At 36.0% G+C, this 20,903-nt stretch overlaps 1 protein-coding gene across 3 annotated transcripts in view; it reads right to left on the bottom strand.

Moving 5' to 3' along the window:
* Positions 1-20,903, bottom strand: part of Grm5 (glutamate metabotropic receptor 5) — a 353,740-nt gene that overhangs the window by 63,034 nt on the left and 269,803 nt on the right. For all 3 annotated transcript variants that reach the window (XM_057756230.1, XM_057756228.1, XM_057756229.1), the window contains exons 6-8: positions 16,541-16,787; positions 12,074-12,242; positions 8,648-8,774 (exon numbers count right to left, since the gene is read on the bottom strand). In XM_057756230.1, coding sequence (XP_057612213.1) covers positions 8,648-8,774; positions 12,074-12,242; positions 16,541-16,787 — 543 coding nt within the window. The remainder of the gene's footprint in view (positions 1-8,647; positions 8,775-12,073; positions 12,243-16,540; positions 16,788-20,903) is intronic.

Here is a 20,903-nt window from a genome sequence, read left to right as displayed (position 1 = left end):
CATTGATTTAAATTCTTTGCTCTTGGGACTTAATAAAGATGAATTATTGGAGGCATACCTTGAATGTTGTTGAAACCTGTTGATAAAAGTTTTATTCTGTGTTTGACATAAATTTGAATTCCTTAGATTGTTTTGGTGGGTGTGTATGTATCAAACTTTTAAAGGGAGTCCTACATAGTGCTAGGGGCCTGGGGAATTCTATTGTTAAATAATATCTTTTACAGATATTTAGTGCTATGGTGCTTGTTTTATTTAGGAAAAGGTGACGTCTATCATGAAAACTTTTATTAAAATGTGACTGCAAACTTGTGATGCTCTTGATTCTAAAGAATTATGTTGAGTTTTAAAATATATGTTCAGGTGTATACATATTTTTTAGATATGACATGGTCTTTGTGCCTGAAATTGTTTTTGAAGGAACACTGGCCCCCTGGAGCTTGTGTTTCTGGCAGGCCTTGTCCTTCTCTCTAATTCCCTCTGTCTTGCTAAAAACAGATTACCTTCCTAAAGCTAGTCGCTAAGGACTATTCCCTTATTTGGTCACTTCCTCTTCCTGAGGCTGAGTACCAAAGTCCTAGAATCAAAAACCCTCTTTGTTTCACCTAATGAACATGCCCAATTAAAATTAAACACCTCATCCTAAGACAGGTTTTCCTCCTTTATCTCTCTAAATCACTATTTGCCTGTGTGTCTGTCTCCTCTCTGTCCAGAAGCAGTCCTTTTGTCCTTCTAGGAAAAATATCTCTGAACCCTTTCTCTTGTCTTTATTCCCTTCTCCCTGGGCCCCTATCCTTTTTACTACCACATCGTAGCCTATTTCAACACAGACCTCCCCTTTTTCTCCTCTGTAGAATAACCCCTGCAAGGTCATTTGCTACTGTTTTCTGCCTGAGTCAGAAAGCAGCTGCTTTAACTTGTCTTCCCTGCTTAATACAGACTCTCTCTGTAAAATAGATGTTTGGGTGTGGTTTGGGCCCCCAGAGTCCCCTCTCTGCAGGAGGCCCCTTCAGCTTTTTCAGCTTAATTTCCCCTTGGTCAAGAACTCATCCCCTCTGCCTGGTGGTGGTGGTGGTGCACACCTTTATTCCCAGCACTTGGGAGGCAGAGACAGGTGGATCTTTGTGAGCTAGTTGCAGGGCAGGCTCCAAAGCTGCAGAGAAACCCTGTCTCGAAAACCAAGGGGGAAAAAAAAAAAAGAAGATCCTTCAAACTTTCAAGACTTGATCAGATATCTCTTATTGATAGTCCTTGGTGATCAATGGTTCCTCGAGTGCTATTCCCCTTCTACTGTCGCTCCTTCCTTTCACGTTATATCCTCTTCTCTCTTCTTTTATTTGACAGTAGCTAAATCAATTTTTATTGTAGAGGAGGAAAACTTGATATATTCAACGCCTCCTTATTTGCAAGAATATCTAGCCAGACTCTTTACATGTCTGTCTGGCCAGATTCTGGAATATTCAAGAGTAGGAAATTTGCATCCATCACCACGTGTGACAAGTACTGATTCTGACAACTCAATATATATATATTTGCTAATGGATAATTTTGTCTTCCGTGCCACTATTGCACCTGCTATGCGGCTCAATTATTGTATACATCACGTCTATAATCCCAATGTGAATACTGAAGTCAGACTTCTTCTGTGGACTTGTGAGTCTTCAACAAGGGAAGGTTAGTCACCTTTCATTTTAAGGTCACAGAATTGAGCACTGCATGAAAAACATTAGTTTGTAAACTGAATGAATAACAGCATAGCCAGCTCTTGGTCCTGGTTAGACTCCCACAGAAACTAGAAGTCAGCAGCTGGACAGCACCGTTCTAAAATACTGTTCAATTGTTAATGCAAATGTTGCTATAGATAGACAAAGATAATCATTCCCGTCTAAATTCACACAAAATTCTCAGAAACACAGGATATTTATAAATTGCAAGAATTCCCCATTTCTGCGTCTAAATTTAATTATGAAAACCAAATAGCCTGCTTTAATCACATTTAGAGTGAAAAATACCAGAATATCCTAGATATAATTAATATTGTGACAAATTTGAATCTAAATTCTTTTTTCGTTATGATTTCCTGGAAATATGGGACTGAAAAAAAGATGTTGCAGCAGAAAGAGAGTAGCATAGCATAGCCCCCTGGGCTTGACTTTCCTTGAGGTTTGTAGTACTAAATAATGTATACGATTTTCCTGAATCTTAGATATCTCAGTTGTAAAAATGGTATCTATGTCATAGGACTGAAACAGAAAATACTTAAGATACAGCTGTTAGCAATGCCAGACAATCTCACATGCTTTTATTAAGCGAGTTTACACTTTCAAAGGCATAAAAAGTCCCTTAAAGTAGACTGAAGGAGAAACATGTATTAAACAAAGTGTAACTCTGGTTCTGGAGTTCAGAGACCCGCCTCTGCTCACAGCCCTGGGAGCCCCTCCTCCTCCTCCTCCAGATCCCTTCTGAACTCTTTGTTTCCTCCACTAACTTTTACTCCTTAGCTGAAAATTCTGTTTCCAAACTCTCAGGCAATTCAATCACTCAAGGAACCAGAAGACCTGTTAGCAAATGTCCCTCTTGATACACGCACCTTCCTTCCATTTCCACTGCTCTGCAGGCACCTGAAGGGCTGTTCTTTGTGAGTGAGAAGCAGGAAGCCATTCTGGCCTCCTGTCACAGGCTTTCCACTGCTTTCTGCATAAAAGCCTGGTTGATTTTACCTTGGACTTTCAATGGGTTTATTGGAGGGTGCCAGCCTCTGACACATTCAACAGGAAACAAGTTTGCAGCCTTGGAAGGGAAATTGAAGATGAGACTCTTGCTACTTGCAAGTCAACTTAAATTCTTTAGCAGAATACACACACACACACACACACACACACGGAAGCTTTTACAGTGGCAAGAAATAGTGAAGCAGGACGCAGTTTCTGGCAAAGAGAAGCTGTAGAAAATTCTTACTGCAGCACCCAGATTGTCACCTTTTGCCGCTTTTCCTTCCCATCTCAAAGTAGACCATTATTGCACTGACTTTTTTCTTATTAGAGAACAATTACCCAATTTTAACAATGTTAATTCTCAATCAAATTTCTTCATTGATTTTTATACCTGCTACATTATTTTAGCCCATAGACCAATAGATTAACATTGATTGCTGTAAAACCTGTTACTGCATTTTTCTTAGCATTTATATTTCAGTCATTTATTTTTAAATTTATTTTTCAACATTATGTAAGAAAACGTTGTGGAATGTTTTCAAATAAAAAACTTAAATGTGTAGAGTATGAATACAAAAAAATCTAGATTTGAAAAATATTAACGTCTTGCCATGTTAATTTCAAGTGATATCCAGTCCCATGGAGGCAAGTTACAATTGCTATTGAACCTTTTCTATAATTCCTATGTTACTCTTTCTAGATGATATCATCATATTATCTTTCCATTTCGTGCTTAAAATTAATATCCATTATCCATTATCACATTGTCACTGTGTAAATAATATTTATAATGTGGTCCTCCAGGATTGTATTTCTTTTCTTATTTGATTTTTGGATATTCCTAGAGATAATGGCCTTGTTAAAAAACAATTTTCTAGGAGAGAAGGGCAGAGTGTTTTGCCTAGTGAGTTTACAGAAATGTTTTATCACTTAGAATATTGCCTGGGATAGGGTTCATGACATAATATACCCCAATACAGTACCTTGGCATACTGAATTTGAGAAATAGCATGGACAATAAAGGACTTCTTGCCCTTTTCTTATCATCTCTGCTGAAGCAGGTGATATAAGATGTTTTAGTGGAAGGACCTTTCCCACGGTCATACTTGTAGGACTAGAACATTCTCCTCTGCCTTGAAAAGGGGTACAGAGAGGAAGTGAACAAGCAAGCCTTGCTACACTTGGCCCATGACTTCCCTACCATAGTTTACCGTAATTCTTCTTTATTTGTATTTATTTATTTTAAACCCAGGTACATAACCACTCAGCTTCAACTATTCTGTCAGGACTAAATTGCTTTGTGGAGAGTTTTATGTCACTTCAAAGTTAGTATTAGACTGATATGGTAGCATAGACCTGTACTGTCTTGATGTCCAGCTCTTCATGAAACCTAAGCAAGGGAATTAGGTGAGACCAGGACTTCGAGACCAATCTGGGTAGCATAGAGAGTTCTATCTTAAAGAGAATAAAAAACAAGCAAAACTAAGGCTCAAAAGTTACATCTTATGTTGAATAACTATAATGCTTTCTCTTTTTAATCTTTCTTTTGACACAGAGGTTTCACCCAATGTCCATGGTCGACAGAAGGGAAAGACATTTTCCTTCCCTTTATCTAGGTCAGAGATGGCACTAGATATGCTCTTATTGCGTGGATTACTAGATGACTGAATAAGTAAATGGTTTTAATCTTACTTACCATGATTTAGAGAACACTAAAAGCCTTGGTATTTGCTTAGTTGTCCTGGCTTTCCACACTGTTTCTTCTTGGTCCTGGCATTATAGCATCACAAATACACTTTTCTATTTTTCATGTAGGAAGCTACTCTTTTTGCTTGGATTCATATATACACACACTTTATTGAAGAAGGGATTTTCAGCTGCAGCTGTTAGCTATTATATTGATCTGGATTTCCACATTGCTCTGCTCATCTCTGATATTAACATCTAATCATTTATTATATCTGTCAACATTTAGAATGTCAATATTTGTAGAGCAGGGGTATTTTTATACTTCTCACTGCTGGTACTATTAGGTAAAAAATAACTATTTCTTGTCCTCAATGAGAATACACACACACACACATTTTAGCATTTATAAGCCCATGTGAGGATTTGGGTGGATTTGTCAATGCCTGGCTTTCCTGTCTTCAGATTGAAGAAGAAGAAAGTACACTTGTATTCCCACATCTGAATTTCAGGAAAAGAATGAGGTCTGTAGTCCAATGGCATTGGCAGACATTTGAAGATCCAAGTAGATCACATTATCAGGGAAAATTTGTAACAGGAAACCCACAGGGAGCAAACATCTAAACTGGGGAAACCTCCATGTTTAATGGCCTAGATTATATGGAACAGGCAACAACAGCCCACATCTCCTGCCCCAAACAGGCAAAATAAAATAAAGCAAAATCAGAAATGACATTTACGTAGGACAGAGAAACCTGGGTTGTAACATGTTCAAAAATGTTCAGCATCAAGCCCACTTCCTTGAACGGAAACATTTGCAAAAATAAGGAATGATAAATAACCTTGTGGTTCCAAAACACGGTAGACCTAGGTCTTTGCCGGGATCTTTCAGCAGGGAGAGTGGGAGAAAGTGTGTAAATGTGAGTGCATACTACTTATCCAAGAAGTTACCTGAGCAAGAAGAAAGAGGAATTAACAGTGGAGGATTTGTCTTTGCACAAGGACATTTTTTGAAATAAAAGAGAATAATACTCACATGTGCCTATTATATTAGACAAAGAAGCAGTGCATTAGCCATTCCTGCATCATTTCTAGGTGATGATCTTAATGATGCTGGAAGGACCACTTAGTTCCAGAATCATCATTGTCACCCTTCTTGTCAATGGCGACTTATATTTCAAGCTTAAACTTTCTCCAGTTGCTCATAATACTGTTTATTCTGCACCTATAATACGAACTGAACAGTGGTGTTACCTTTTTTTTAAAACAAACTTTTCTCTAGCCAATATTTTATGTTACCTGGAAACTTAATTTTATCTTTTATGTCCAGCTCATGGTACATATCCTTGCACATATTAAAGCAACAACCTTTTAATGACTTCTTATTTAATAATCTGAAAAGGTGCATCAAATTGCTCTGATCTAACACTAAAGCCTAGATATTTATGAACAAATGCCTTTATTCCTTTAGGGTTTAAGGGAGGAAATTTAAGTCTTCCTTAATAACTTCTGTGTCAATTTCTTTGTGTGTATTGTTGATTTTATACCAAATCATACCTCAGATATTCCAATGCATTGTTTAGTTAAAGAAAACCAATTATCTTGTCTGCTGCAGCAATGATCGTCCAATGTGCCTACTTGATTTTTACCCATCGTCTCTCCCCAAACTGTCTGCTTGATTTTTACCTTCCATTTATCCCGAATTACTCAACCTCACAGCAACAAGAATGCTGTATAAGAACACAACATTTACCATTCTGCTGCATCTACTGAAATTCTTGCAATGATTGCTCTCTCTTCTGACAATTCAACACTGAAATCGTAAGCATATCCTCCTACGGGACGTTGGATCTTGTTCCATACTTTCCTGAAATCTGACAATATCCTGACCTCTTTTACCTTCCTATGTGCGCTGCCTTCCAGGTCAGGAATGGCATTCTTCCTGCCGCTTGTAGCAACTACTATTTATCACATAAGTAATTTTTCTAGAGAAATATCTGTGATCACAACTTTAAGTTACTTGTTCTCTATTATTTTCATTTTATCTGCTAATCTTTTGCCTATTTTGCATGATTTGTCAGTGTGTGTGTGCGATGGAGAACTGTATTCACGGACAAGGGACTAACCATGCAAGATTATTGAGTTACAAGAATTTTATGATTCAGCAGTAATATAATTTGAAATTAAAAAAAATAATGAATCAATGGAAAGGAAACATCACCAAATACTGTGCCATACCAAACTAACAGAAAGGTAATTATAATATGTTTTTCTTGTAGGCAATTTTAATTTTGTGTGCATGTATACACCTACTATAATTCATCTACTCAAAAAAATTCATTTTGATTTAATGCGCAGCACTGAGTCAACTCTGGAATGCCTACAACCATCAGAAAGCTTGCCTAATTATAAAAACAGGACTCAATGCTACCACTAGGCACTTGGATGTTTTATTAAATCTTTTAAGAAAGAGAAATCGTCTGTATAAATATCACTCACTAATAAAGAGTCTTAGTGTGAGCAAGCCTCAAAGGGCTCCAGATCACAGCATTTTTCTAATCAGGGCTTTGATGTAAGCTGGTACAATGGCCATGGGTAATCATTTATTCAATGAGGGAGGAACTTAACACTGATGATCTTATGACCTATCTTGTAGGAATTCTGTGCTAAAACCCCCTCTTAATACTGGAGCCACTACTTTGTGGGAGCTTAGCCTGTTTGGATGCTTACCTTCCTGGACCTAGATAGAAGTGGGAGGACCTTGGTCTTCCCGCAGGGCAGGGAATTTGGACTGCTCTTCAGTTTCGAGAGGGAGGGGGAATGGAGTGGGGGGGAGGAGAAGAGGAGTGGGGATAGGGGGAGGGGAGTGTGGGGAGGGGGCAATATGTGGGAGGAGGGGGAGGGAAATGGGAAACGGGGAGCAGGTGGAAATTTTAATTAAAAAAGAATAAATAAATAAATAAATAAATAAATAAATAAAATAAAGCTTTGGATTTCAATTAAAAAAAAATACTGGAGCCACTAGACATATCCCAGGTGGTTGCTCTTTCAGGAGTACTTTTTTAGGCTTCCTTCAATTATACTAAGATATGGAAGACAATTTTCAAGCATATTCCATCTCTATTCTTATTACCCCCTTTCTTCCTCCTCCCCTTCTCATTGGTCCTATGTCTTTCCCTACACAGTGCTGCTTTTATGTTCATGACTTTTATGCATATATGATTTTATGTGTCTATAAAGTCTAAGACCCACAAATAAGAATGTACATGCAATTTTTGTCTTTATATTTGATTCAGTTTCTTTGACATGGTTATCTTCATTTACATTCATTGTATTAATCATGTTTGCATATTTTTCCTTTAGCACTAAATTATGAACTTCTTTAAGACAGAGAGATAATTTTAATTTCTGTGTCTTTATTTCATTTTTAGGCAAATATGCACATTGATTATATTGACGATAGGTTGGAAATAGGGTTGTGGGGTCTTGGACTTCAGTTTCCTTTTGGAAATATTGAAAATGAATGTTGAGTATGGGATGAACACTACGGCATATAGGAGTAGTTTTTGAAATAAAGATCATAAATTAAACCAAATTCAAATAAATAAACAAAGGCAGGCCTTCGCCTGCATTGCTTAAAAACAACGTTTACTGAGAAACTTAAGGTTTCAAAAAGAAAGAAAAAACAAAGAAAAAGATACAATTTTTAGCTAAAAAATTCTTTTGTTCTTGGGCTTGTGATATATGTCTGTCTCTTAACAGGAAGCTCATGGTCTACTTAGGAATGTGTAAGGTGTTCTGAGAATGGGCTAAGTGTGACCAGTAGACAACCAAGAGTTCTGTTTGGGAGTCAGGAGGAAATCAGGCAGAACTTCCTCTGAAATCTAAAGCTTTCCAGGATGAGCCTTGCTTTGGGAAGGCTTCTGTTTCCAAGGGAAGTCTTTTTTTTTTTTTTTTTTTTTTTTTTTTTTTTGGTTTTTTGAGACAGGGTTTCTCTGTGGTTTTGGAGCCTGTCCTGGAACTAGCTCTTGTAGACCAGGCTGGTCTCGAACTCAAAGAGATCCGCCTGCCTCTGCCTCCCAAGTGCTGGGATTAAAGGCATGCGCCACCACCGCCCGGCCCAAGGGAAGTCTTTGAACCCTAGCCTATGCTCGATGAAAGCTATGTGGAGGCATTCCCCTTTCCTCTTCATGACCACATGACTTCTGGGTTGATTTCGGAGGAATGTGCAGACACTGTGACATAAGTACCTGTCAGGTCGTCGGTGGGCCAGGACCCCAGCTGGCATGCCTTGCAGGTATACTCATCAAACACATACTCATTCTCTTTACAGGGAGTGCACGTCCAACAACAGCTCACTTCTCCCTTCCGGATCACCTGAGGGAAAGATTTGAAATTCTGATTAATGGTGCTGCATAGAAACTAAATCAGATTTTTCTTGTTCAAGCATTTTAAAATGACTAGTGATTCATAAAATGTAAAGTATTAAAATATGACCTATTTTTACTAGTCACAAATAAATGCATATTTTTTTTTAAGAAAGGGGAATTTCGTTTTCAGGGTAATCCAAACTACTCTTAGATAATTGTTAAATTATGTAACATAAGTAGTTTTATCTAAAATAATGAGACATTCTTTTTAGACCTTTACAAGGGTTGGCAAATTTAAGATACTGAGTTTTTCACCCTTGAAATATGCTGACAACCTGTGGCTCATTTTTCATTCATTATGAATGTCAATATTTTGCCCATAAAAATGCATTCATTTTTCCAAGAATAATTCCCATGTAAGTCTCCTTGAATCATGACAACTTGATATATGTTCTTCAATCATTCAAAACCAATTTGGTTTAGGCATTTTGCATGTTCTGTTTTGATTCACATCATCACTTATGACAAGACATTGTGGCAATGTCTTTCCTAGAAGCTCCAGCTGTGAACAGATTGGAAGTAAAGGTGTTTTCACTGGCTCTGAAGGATGCCAAGCCTCCATGGGAAATCAAGTTCATAAATCTCAGGACAATGCCAAGAGATATTACTATGGAGGAAGGTGATCCATTATTGCTTTAAGAGATAGTAAGAAAGTGATATCAGATGTATATTGCATAGAGTGGAAATAAGATCTACAAAGAAAATAATCTGAAAACGAGTAATCAAGCAAATGTAAATATGTAACCAATGTTAAGACTTTGGTGACAGGGAACCCAGTTCTACCATTGTATCAGTAACATGCCATGCAACATGGTAGAGAAGCAGGCCAAGAAATAGCTGTTAAGCTATTTCCTGTTGTGAGGAGTCCACTTGTTGGTTTCTGGCTGCTTAGCCTTAAAATAATCACACAGAAACTTTATTAATTAAATGACTGTTTGGCTCCTTAGATCTAGCTTCTTATTGGTTAACTCTTACATATTAATTTAATCCATCTCCATTAATCTGTGTATTGCCAGGTGACTGTGGTTTACCTGCTAAAGTTCTGGCATCTCTTCCCGGCTGGGTTACATGGCTTCTCCCTGACTCTGCCTTCCTTCTCCCAGAATTCAGTTTAGTTTTCCCTGCCTAGCTAAGTTCTGCCTTGCTATATGTCCAAAGCAGTTTCTTTCTTAACCAATGAAAATCCCACACCAATTTCCATGTGTTAAAATTGTATTTATTTTGTTGGTCTTGTTTATCGTATGTCTAGCCTTAGTTTCCAAAATCCTTAGTGCCCCTGCCGAGTACCTTAGGATCAATGTTAAAATATTTCTGTTTTCATGTAATATCTCAAAAATATTATAAGTTTGAGTGAATGTAGGGTTGACTGAAAAGATTCAAGGAAATTTAAGTGTTCTGCATGCCTGAGATGGCAATGCTTACTTGATAAGCAGTTAAACTATTTCATTATCATTTTTCTTTCCCCAATATATTATGTTTCACTAACTAACTTTCCCTGTTTTCTTAATTATGTTTTTATTTCATCTTTGTTGATGTTTTTTATTTCTTGGATTGAAAACTAGTATCCTCACAGCAAATTGTTTCTTACCTGCTCCCCCCCACATACTTTATCACTGTATTTTGTCCATTTGGTTGCCTTTTCTCCCAGAAGATCCAGAGGAAATGATAATTTTGAGTCTTCATCTCTGTTCCTCTTTCATCCTCTTCCCTCGCCTGTCTTGTGCTGTCCACCATGTTGGCTGACAGCATTTCTCCACTGTCTCCCTCTCTCTCAGAATTGGCTCTCCCCAACCACTTTCCCTTTATATTCAAAGCATATGTTTTTGACGTCTTATTTTTGGTGTCCACTATTATTACTTTTTTGAACTTTCAGGTTGAACATTTTGAATCTACTCAAACAGTGTCAGTTTAAGCTCTAATTAGTTTATTCTTAAATCCAGATCATTGGCCTTATATGTATGATTTCTTTTTTCTTCTTTTCTAGATCAATTTTCATTTCCTTGTTATATCAAAAATCAACAGATCTTGAAACCAACCCATCTACTTTTCTTTCAAACCACTTTTCTTTTTGGTGTGTGTGTTTGTGTGTGTGTTCATAAACATACCAAAAATTACAAGAGTCTGTTCTTACTTCCATAATGCATGTCCTGTAATTAGGAGTTCTGCTAAGTAGCTTATTTGATAAACAATATCTCAGTTATTCATTTTTCTTTCATTTATGACAATGGTACTTTTTGTTGCTAGGACTTGAAATTGCATTTAATTTTCTCATATTTTGCTTTTCTTTCCTGACCCAATTTTTAATCAGCATCTGGTATTGAGTGGTTGTAGCTCTGCAAAGCTTTTATCCAATGTCATTTCTACTTCTATATTGGCACTTATTGTTCATTTCCCCGCCACCATAGTCATCATCCTATATTTTAACTCTTATTTCTTGTTTCATCTTCCATAAATCTACTTACTGGGGCCAATACGTGTCAACATTTTAGTCAGTATTAACTATTATTTTTGCCATAAAATATAGGTTATTTAGTATAATATTGAAGACTGTTCATAAAAATTGGCCTTCATCTGCTATTTTAATGTTTTCTTTCCTAATAACTACTTACAGCAACCATTTATGTACTCTCAGTTACTCATGGCATTCTAGTATCCTATCTGTTATCTTGTCTATTGCTGGTTTCTTTATATCTGCGATCTTTCCTTGAAATCATACCCAGTTTTATAGTCTGATGCTTGAAATTATATTCAGAAAAGCCTATATTCCTATGATTTTTTCTTTTAATGAAGTCATCACATTATCATAATATTGCTTACCTTTCATGTATTTTTCCTCATTCATATTAAATCTACTGATGAAGACATTACATTTTCTCCCATGGATATTAATGAACTATTACATTGAGATTTTTGATAGCTATTTGTTAAATATGTTTACCAGCTCTAAACTACTTATTCTTAGGAATAATTATCTTTAGAAACATTCATATGCAGAAAGAGTAAGTAGATCAAATATGACTTCTCAGTTGAATTAATGAGCTCAGATTAGCTACCTAGACTATTATGAGTTGAATGCTAGGCTTCCTAAAGAATTGATCAGAATAAAGTAAAAAATAAACTCATTTTCTGATATTATGAGCTTGCAATATAAAATATAAAGCAAGTGACAAATAAACAAAGAAATCTACAATGAGAGTAAATACTGTTAAATTTGAAGCAATTAAAGGAATGTAGGTTGTATATTACCTTTATCTGGCCTTTCTCACATGGTTCGCTGCACACGGATCTAATGATATTATTTTTCTTGGACCATACTTCATCATCATCCATTTTTAATTCTCCATTGTCCCAACTTCCAACGTTGATGTAATCAAAATAATCTTTTCCCATTTCCTTGAAATTCATTATTTCATACCTTAGAAACAAGAATATAATAATTATTTAGCTAAGGTCATAAATCCTCATATATGCAAAGGCAATAGTTTCATTCCCACAATACATTTATTGTTGTGCAAATCACACTGAAATTTTCAGTAACAGTATGTTTAGAGTAACAAAATTTTTTCTACTTCATTTTCATCTTGGAGACTTATTTTTAAAGTCATGCTTACACCTGAAAAAGAAAATCCTATGTGAGAAAGTTACTGGAACTCAGGAAGGATGAAAGACAGTTTTGAAAGAACTTCAGGAATTTTAAACATGAACTTTTGTTGGTTTACAAGGAAAAAATCAGGGAGTTGTTTAACTTTGTTCAAGTGATCTGCTGAAAAGTTTCCTTATTCACTGTGAAATTTATTTAATCTTTGAACTCATTTTTGGATGTTAGAAATTCAATAGTAATTTAAGAAGAATCCTTCAGTGATATAAAATGTTTGTTTTATGAAACATTGTAGTTCCCATTCATTTTTTTTTTATTCTTCCAATTGGTGCACAAACTAAAGACCTCTTACTTTGGAAGGCTGGAAGAGCTGGACTTTGAGAAGTGTCTTAGTTTCACTGTATTTAGTTGTTATTTTAGTTTTTAACTAAAGTTATGCAAAGTTTGTGGATTAAACAGATTAAATTTCTTTAAAAAATGAACAGGTCTGATTTTGCCTTTATTTTAGGTAAATTTATTGTGTAGAGATAATTTAAGGGGTATTTAAAAAACAAACTAAAAATAATTTCAAAAGTACCTTAGCTGAAAAATACTGCCAAGTAGACAAGTTCTCAGGTTTTCTTAGCTATTGTTCTCATTTTGAGTCTAGGGACAAAAATATAAGGCGAGGAAAGCAATTTTCAAGCCTTTTCTTCTGTTTGCAGGAGAGTATTTATGAAACAGTTTTCCAAACAGAAATCTTTCAATGAACCACTCAACAGCCTTGCATATTCCTACAGGTGGTCCTTACTATGGGTTGTCCTCACATAATACACTATACTTCATACTTTCCAATACTTTCAGTACAGGCAGATAGGGTCGTGAATGTTTCCTCTAACTTCCCATACTCAGCATGTTTAGCTATTTGAAAATGGGTACAGATTTATAGGTATGCCTACTAAGCTGACATACTCAATCCGATGATCTTATAAAAATACAAAGAACGAACTTGATTAACCTACTTAAATAGTGTTGCAAATGATTCCATTCTCTATTTGTTGCTGAATAAAATTCATACTTGCAATTTTATTTTCAGGGTTAACCTAGTCGAATACTCTGTTGGCCATTCAGTAACTGTGGGATTCTTTTGCATTGCTTTTTATTCACCATCTTTACTTTGAGCATTTCTCTAAATCAAAATTCCAAGGCTACTTCTTCCATGCTGTCAGAGTTGGCCAGTGGTTAAAGTTACCAAATATGCAGTGGCTCCAGGAGATAGAACAGAGAACAGTGATGGAAAAAGAATTCATGTATTATGTCACTGGCTACTTCAAATACACAGGCTTCTCACTCTTGAAACATGACTTTTTGCAACAAAAAAACTTTGAACGACCTAGTCTGAAAGAAATGTCAGTATCTGGAGACTTCTTGACTACTGATGATTTGAAAAGATGTAAGAACTCAATTGTTCACAAAAATGAGCCAAAACACCATTTCTTCCAATTCTCAGTCTTAGAACTGTCTAGACTTAGCTATTAATTTTATAGATAATGGAACTGAAGCTCACTGAGATTAATTGTTATGACCAGTTTGCATAGAACACAGATGTCAGAGCCAGGACCCTAAGCAAGCATTTATATTTTAAATCTACTGTTTCTTCTCGTTAGATTGGTCATGATCTATGCCCAATTACCTTAGTTTTTGTGAAAGAGAGCCTAAAAGGTAAGGAGATACAGGGTTTGAAAACTGAAAAACTCTGTGGAATGACAAATATCACATTGACAGGGAGTCACTCGAAGAAATATTTATTTATTCTTAATTTTCTTTTAATTCATCAAACTGTTAGAATTGACCCAGAGACTGAGTCTTCCCTTTGGAAAAAAAACGAGCCTTTTTGTTTGTTTTTATACAAGATAACAATAATAACAACAAAGATCCTAGCAGCAAATGCTTATCTGTAAACATGTGCTATCACCATAGGCATTCTTCATTAGCTGTGCACCAAACAAAAGTTGAAAGAGACAGGAATAATTCTCCATGCAAAGATTCTCCAATAAGCAGTCTCTATTTCTGAATAGAAATGAGACTTTTAAACAACACTCACAGGGGGATGTAGATTTCATTCTTCCTCAAAAGTGAAAAAGAATTGAGTATCTTTAATATATCCTTATTGAAATTATAGGTGATAATTGAAAAGTTAGTGATTTCTCATTTCCCATATCTAGAAAGAATACAAATATTGCTTACTTCATATAATTAAAAAATTTAGCATTTAGTTTAGTGTGTGTTCTGAATCATACACACTTGGTAAATGTTAGTTATATTTATATTTTTGCAGATTTGTGTCTCATTGTGTTGCCCAATTTGGTTGCATGCACATTTTATGTGCATATTTATATATTATTATTATTAGTCAAAGAGTTCAATATAAACAATGCATATATGAACTAGGTGCATGACAAAACAAAAAGTTGCAAAGTAATTCTGCTAATTATTGTTTAATTTAATACCAAAATTTAGCAATGCATGGCTAGACTCCAAGTGAACACTAATTCGTAAAATTTGTTTGCAATAGTATGCATTTTATTATTGAAGAAATATCTAGAATTTTATCAGTCTTGGAGAGATTTGAAAAGGGGTGAAGAAGCAGTGTTCCCAAGATAACTCTTAGGAGAACTGTCAATCAGGCAATGATGGTTTGCCTAATTCATTAAGGTTTCTCACAGGGTTTGAGCAGAGCCACCTGAGACAATTCCTTCTCATTTGGTTTGTGGATCGGGCCCGGACACATGGCAAGGAAGCTCTTGAGATGGTGATTCTGCCATCACCAATCTATTAACAGGGCCCGGGGTAACATCAGTGCTGTGGTTTACAGAAGAACATTAAATCCGTGCCCAGGAATCAGAGTTTAAGCTTAATACTGAGACGTACAGTACATGTGAAATTTCCTTTGGTACTTAGAAACTATTTCTGTTTCCCCATAGTGAACATGCAGAAGATTCCCAAAGCAGAAAACAGTAAAAAGCCAGTCACTTTTGCAAATATCTGGGCTAGTCTAAAATCCTTTAAGTCTCTAGAATACAGGAAATACCGAGTTTTTCACTTGGCTGTGAGACCTGAATCTAGCTGCCTGTCACTTGGCCGTGAAGCTTGTGCAGTGCTGACAGCTGTGTCCAGGGCCAGCTCCAGCTTACTTCAGGAAGTGGAAATGTGCTAAAGGAAGGCTGCTGGCAGAAGGTGTGGCCACACGGGTTTCAAGTTGCAGGTGGTACTCACGAGTCGTTCTCTTGGCAGGACTGACGGCAGAGAGCACGCAGCTCTTTGAACACAGCTGCTAGCAGAAATGGATGCTGGGGAAAGAATGTGGAACCAAAGGACCCTTTGCGTTTTCATTTATTTATTTATTTGCTTGCTTGGTTTTTGTAAAGCACAGTAGTTACTTAGCTCTGCTGAAAGTCATTATAAAGTCAATTAATTATCTCCGTGTGTTTAAAATACAGTACTAAACAAAACAAATCTGTAAAGTAGGAGATAGAGGTGAATTCTGGTAAGTTTTCAATGCCTAGTGATTTCTCTAAAGGTTGGCTTATAATGATGAAGTTCCATAATTTTCAGTCACCTCCCACATAAATAATAGGGAAGTCAGAGTGAAAGGCAGTTTGCTAACTCAACAAGGAGAAAACCCTTGTGTTACAGATTATAAAGTAAGATGGGACTCACCAGCAGGCAGAGTAAATAGAAGAGCAAGATCTTAACCCTAATCCTGGACTACCAGAAATGGAATTGTTCCTGTCTGAGAACAGTGTCGCCATAAGAAGTAAGCAAAGAACAACAATAATCTGACTGGGAGATGCTCAGGGTGGATTTTCTTCATCTATAATAAGCTGAGGGTTCTGCCTCTTAAGTTTATGCCTCTGAAATGGTGATGAATTCACAAGTGCACCGTGAGTATTAAAGTCAATGCTTTACCTTGGCCACACTGGACATGAGGCTGTTCCTGTCTGCCTTGGCTCATTTTGGAATATGAGCCTTAGCCAAACCTGTCCAAGAAGCCTAAGTAACCAAAACAGAAAGACCCCAAAGTAGAAAGTGATTATTACTCAGGCGTTTTTTGTTAACAAAAATTGTAACAGTACCTTCCTGGAGAGTCTCCATTTTCATCAAACAGGATCATGTCGCCAGAAACACCAGTAAAATTGGTTTTCATCAGGGAGTCCAAAAGTTTCCGCCCATCAATTGGCTTCATGGCATCACAGAGCCCTGCATAGCCTGGGCACAAAGACATCTGCATGTTGTGAAGCCCATAAGCCATAGAATAGATAGCATTGATCACAAATCCCATTTTGGAATCTTGAACGTGATGTGTTCTTAGAGTCAGAGAACCTGTTGAGAAACAAAGAAAGAGTTGACTTTGAAATACTGCCCAGCTCTGCTCCACAGCCACATCCATAGATCTCAAATATTTAGAACGAACTTGCTGCATTCACAACTGAGGACCACACTAGGAATCGGTGCTAACATGGTGTTCCTAACTGTTCTTGATCACTTGTGGTTTTTGTTTCAAAACTGTGAAGAAAGATGAAACTCCTTAAGTAGACATAAAGACTTACCTTCTCCCATGATTTAACTCGGAATAGCACTGTATTTCCGTGTTACCCATTTACTTATATGTCAAATTTATTTCCCTAGTCATCTATAATACTGTACCTTCCTGACTCAAAAGTCTTTAAACAATCTTTATTTCCCCAGCTGGTAAGTCTTCCAACTGAGAATACTAGATTCTGTCATATTTGGTCTCCACTATACTTACTTGATAATTTATAACTCAGCTTCTCCAGTCTCAAAACTATGAATTCATTAATTCAATCAAAGTTTATGATATCAAATCATACATGAAGTTGAGTTATTAGTGAGTAGTGGGGACATGGCAGTGAATTAAGTATAGATTTGAAGCCAATAAAACTTGTCCTATTGCTAATGGCCTGATTTATGTTTTCATATACAAAATATAATGAAAGGATACATTTTTCTTTTTTATTATATTTTATTGAGCTATATATTTTTCTTCATTCCTCTTCCTTCTTCTCCCCTCCCCTTCTACCCTCTCACATGATCCCCACACTCCCAATTTACTCAGGAAGTCTTGTCTTTTTTTACATTCCATGTAGATTAGTTCCATGTATGTCTCTCTTGGGGTTCTTTTTGTTGTCTTGGTTCTTAGGAATTGTGAATTGTAGGCTGTTTTTTTCTTTGCTTTATTTCTAAAAGCCACTTATGTGTGAGTATATATTATATTTGTCTTTCTGTGTCTGGGTTATCTCACTCAGAATGATGTTTTCTAGATCTTGTTTTTGATGAATGCTATAGATTGTACCCATGTATCTATGTCTAGTGCATTTTTTAAGGATTATAAATAAGTGGAAGAAGAATATGTCAGTCATGAGAAACAAACAATGGCAAAAATATATGGTTTAGGAGTGTTTCCTGATTTTCATTAAGAACTTTACCTTTCTATATGAAAAACAGAACAAAAGTGAAAGAAGTGGTCCAATTTAATGAATTCTGTTACAGGGTACTGAGAGCTATATTCATTCTAGTTATGTTCTCTCTATATATATATATATCAAAAGTAAAAAGTCAGGATGGCTAACAGATTGGAAGCTTCATGTGCTCCCAAGTATTTTAGAAGAAGAACAAAAAATTAGTCTTGCGTTAAACATGGATAGATTAAAAAATCATTAACTGACAAGTGAGAAATGAGTTGGGTTTTGTGGAGATTAAAAGCATAAGGCTTGAGTTATTAAGCAGGAAGAGGGAGCTTTGTTTAGGATGATAGCACTTGAAAAGAGGAGGCGTGTTCAGATTCCAACACATTTTGAAATTAGAACAACCAAAATTAATAGATTGATTCTATCTTCATCAGATATCAGTCTCCTGGTTAAGTTCCGGATTCATTTCCAATACGTCAAGTGTCATATAAGTGAGGACTCTTTAAAGTCAGTACAGTATTTTTTTCGGTATTCTACAGATATGGACTCCATTCATCCCAATTACTATGTTCTATGTTTTGACAGAACAATGAATTAGTTTCTCTTCTGTTTCACGGCAACTAAGCAGTAGAAACAGGGTTTGTATCTGGACAGTCTATCTGGATTTTATCCCAGTGAGATAAATGTTCTATGGCTTTTGAAACTTAAATCCTATGGAATATTCAGAGACTTCCTGGAGCATGTCAATCTTAAAGATAAAATTTAATACCATTCTGAATTCCATTCAACATGTCACATCCTTCTCTGTTCCTTTAATGCATTTATTTTCTCCTATTCTGACTCCTATCACAGGATTTCGGTGCTTTGAAATGTCTTAATTATTTGAATGCATTTAGATTTCTCAATTCAAAATCGTAGTGAAACTTAAAAGACAATAACATGAAAACAACCTTCTTGCCCCTAGATAGTCAGTATTTCATTCAGGCAGAATTTTCTGTACTTAAAAGGGATTAAAAATATTCTTGTTTGTTGTTTCTCTAAGATTTATTAGTTTCATACATAAATTAGCATATAGGTAACATTCCATAAATGGTAGTGTGCACATATACTTCTCTATACCATGTTTGTATACTGTACTGTGGATGTTGATATCCTTTCCCTGTGAATATGTATGTGGTTGTTACATTATCTGACTGGCTAAAAAAAATATCCTGCTATGGTTATATAATGCTGAATGGAAAACTTTATATTTTTCTCCTCATGTCACTAAAACTAATTTTTATTGATTAAATTTTTCCTCTGACAATTTCATATACATAAATAATTCATGCTTATTACTGTCACACCCACCTTCCTTATTGTCCTCCTTCATCTGTCAACCCTGTCCTTTCCCTCAGAAAACACTATTTAGCACATTCCTGTTTTTTTAAGTAGGTTAAGTCTGTTCTTTTACAATGCCACTGTATTTGCTATCACTCTGTACCATCTTTGATCCCCACATCACTCTCCCTCATCAATACAGGTCCCTTTTCCACATATAAGATTTGTGTCATCACACTAAACATCATAAACTAAATTGCCTGTTCGCAGTTTACCTCTACCTTGGCTTTAAGGCTAAGCTTTTTTTTTTTTTTTTTTTTTTTTTAAATAGCTGTGCTGATAGCCTTTATTTGAATATCCTGACAGTTTCGATTTCCCAAGCTTCTACATTTGTCACAGATGCTGTCGTTGTAACCTATCATAGAACCTGACACGTGACTGGCACTACTAACTAAAGATGAGTGTGTGAATTAGACCAGATGAATGACAGGACGCCTCCACAAGTGTCACTGTGTACCAGGTCCAGTCTTCAGTTTGTCAGGTCAAATTGTCCGTGAACTCATTTTTTTTGTAGGATAGAGCTCATTTAAGAAAAGCTAAACACAGAAATTTATAACAAGATCCTTTCATGTAGAAGAGTTCATCTATTTTTGCTGTGTTTTTCAAGATACAGTTTCTCTGTGTGGTCCTGTATGTCCAGGAACTTGCTCTGTACACCAGGCTGGCCTTGAACTCACAGAGATCCACCTGCCTCTGCCTCCTGAGTACTGGGATTAAAGGTGTGCACCACCACTTCCTGATAACTACATTATCATTTTAGTCAATGCATTTTCACTGTCTAACAACTACCTGGGAAAAATGTATGGTTCAGCTAATATAGGCTAACCTGTACCTCATTTCTTTCATGGAATGCTGTGAAAATCATTACTTAAAACCAAGACCAACCCCTTGATGGGACCCACATGTGATAAATACACATAACTGTAGAAGCCTTGAAAATGGAATTAGTAATAGAACCACAAGCCAGAGAAATCAGAGAACCTTATAGATTGGAAGCTAACCAGGTTAGCTGCTTTCTTCTTCTTCCTCCCCTGCACCTTTCTCTCCTTCTTACCTTCTTTCTCTGTTTCTAACCTCCCCTTCTTTCTTTATCAGGCTATAAAGTCCAGGCTGGACTCAAAGCCAGGATCTTTATACCTCAACTTTTTGACTTCTGGGATTACAGGTATGTATCACTATATTTCCACATTTTTAAAGTAAATATTGTACATGAAATTAAAACATCATCAACATTATATAATATCAAATTTGAAATGTCCAGAATGTGGGCTGTTATTAAGTGGGAGAACACTAAACCTTATAATCATATAGTTGTGATATAAAAGTCTCACCAGTATTTCATGATCTTCTGTATATATTTCTAAACAATGTATTTCTGTTTGGTCTAATAGTCATTCTTCAGCTGTTTTAGTAAAACTTGCAGAGTTATAGTTAATTCTTTTGATGTTGCTGCCTTGGATCTAGGGAGAATTTCTTCCTTATTAGTTCTTTAATTTATTGTCTCATTCAAAGATGATTAAATTGTTTATTATAAACTCATGTATTGAAGTCTACATTGCATGCCAGAGTATTGCATGCTGGTAATACAAAAATGAAAAAAATAAAATCTTTGTCCTCAAAAACAAAAAGA

This window comes from Chionomys nivalis, chromosome 23 (assembly GCF_950005125.1).
Source record: "Chionomys nivalis chromosome 23, mChiNiv1.1, whole genome shotgun sequence".
Taxonomy (NCBI): Eukaryota; Metazoa; Chordata; class Mammalia; order Rodentia; family Cricetidae; genus Chionomys; species Chionomys nivalis.
This window is presented reverse-complemented; position numbering and strand designations above follow the sequence as displayed.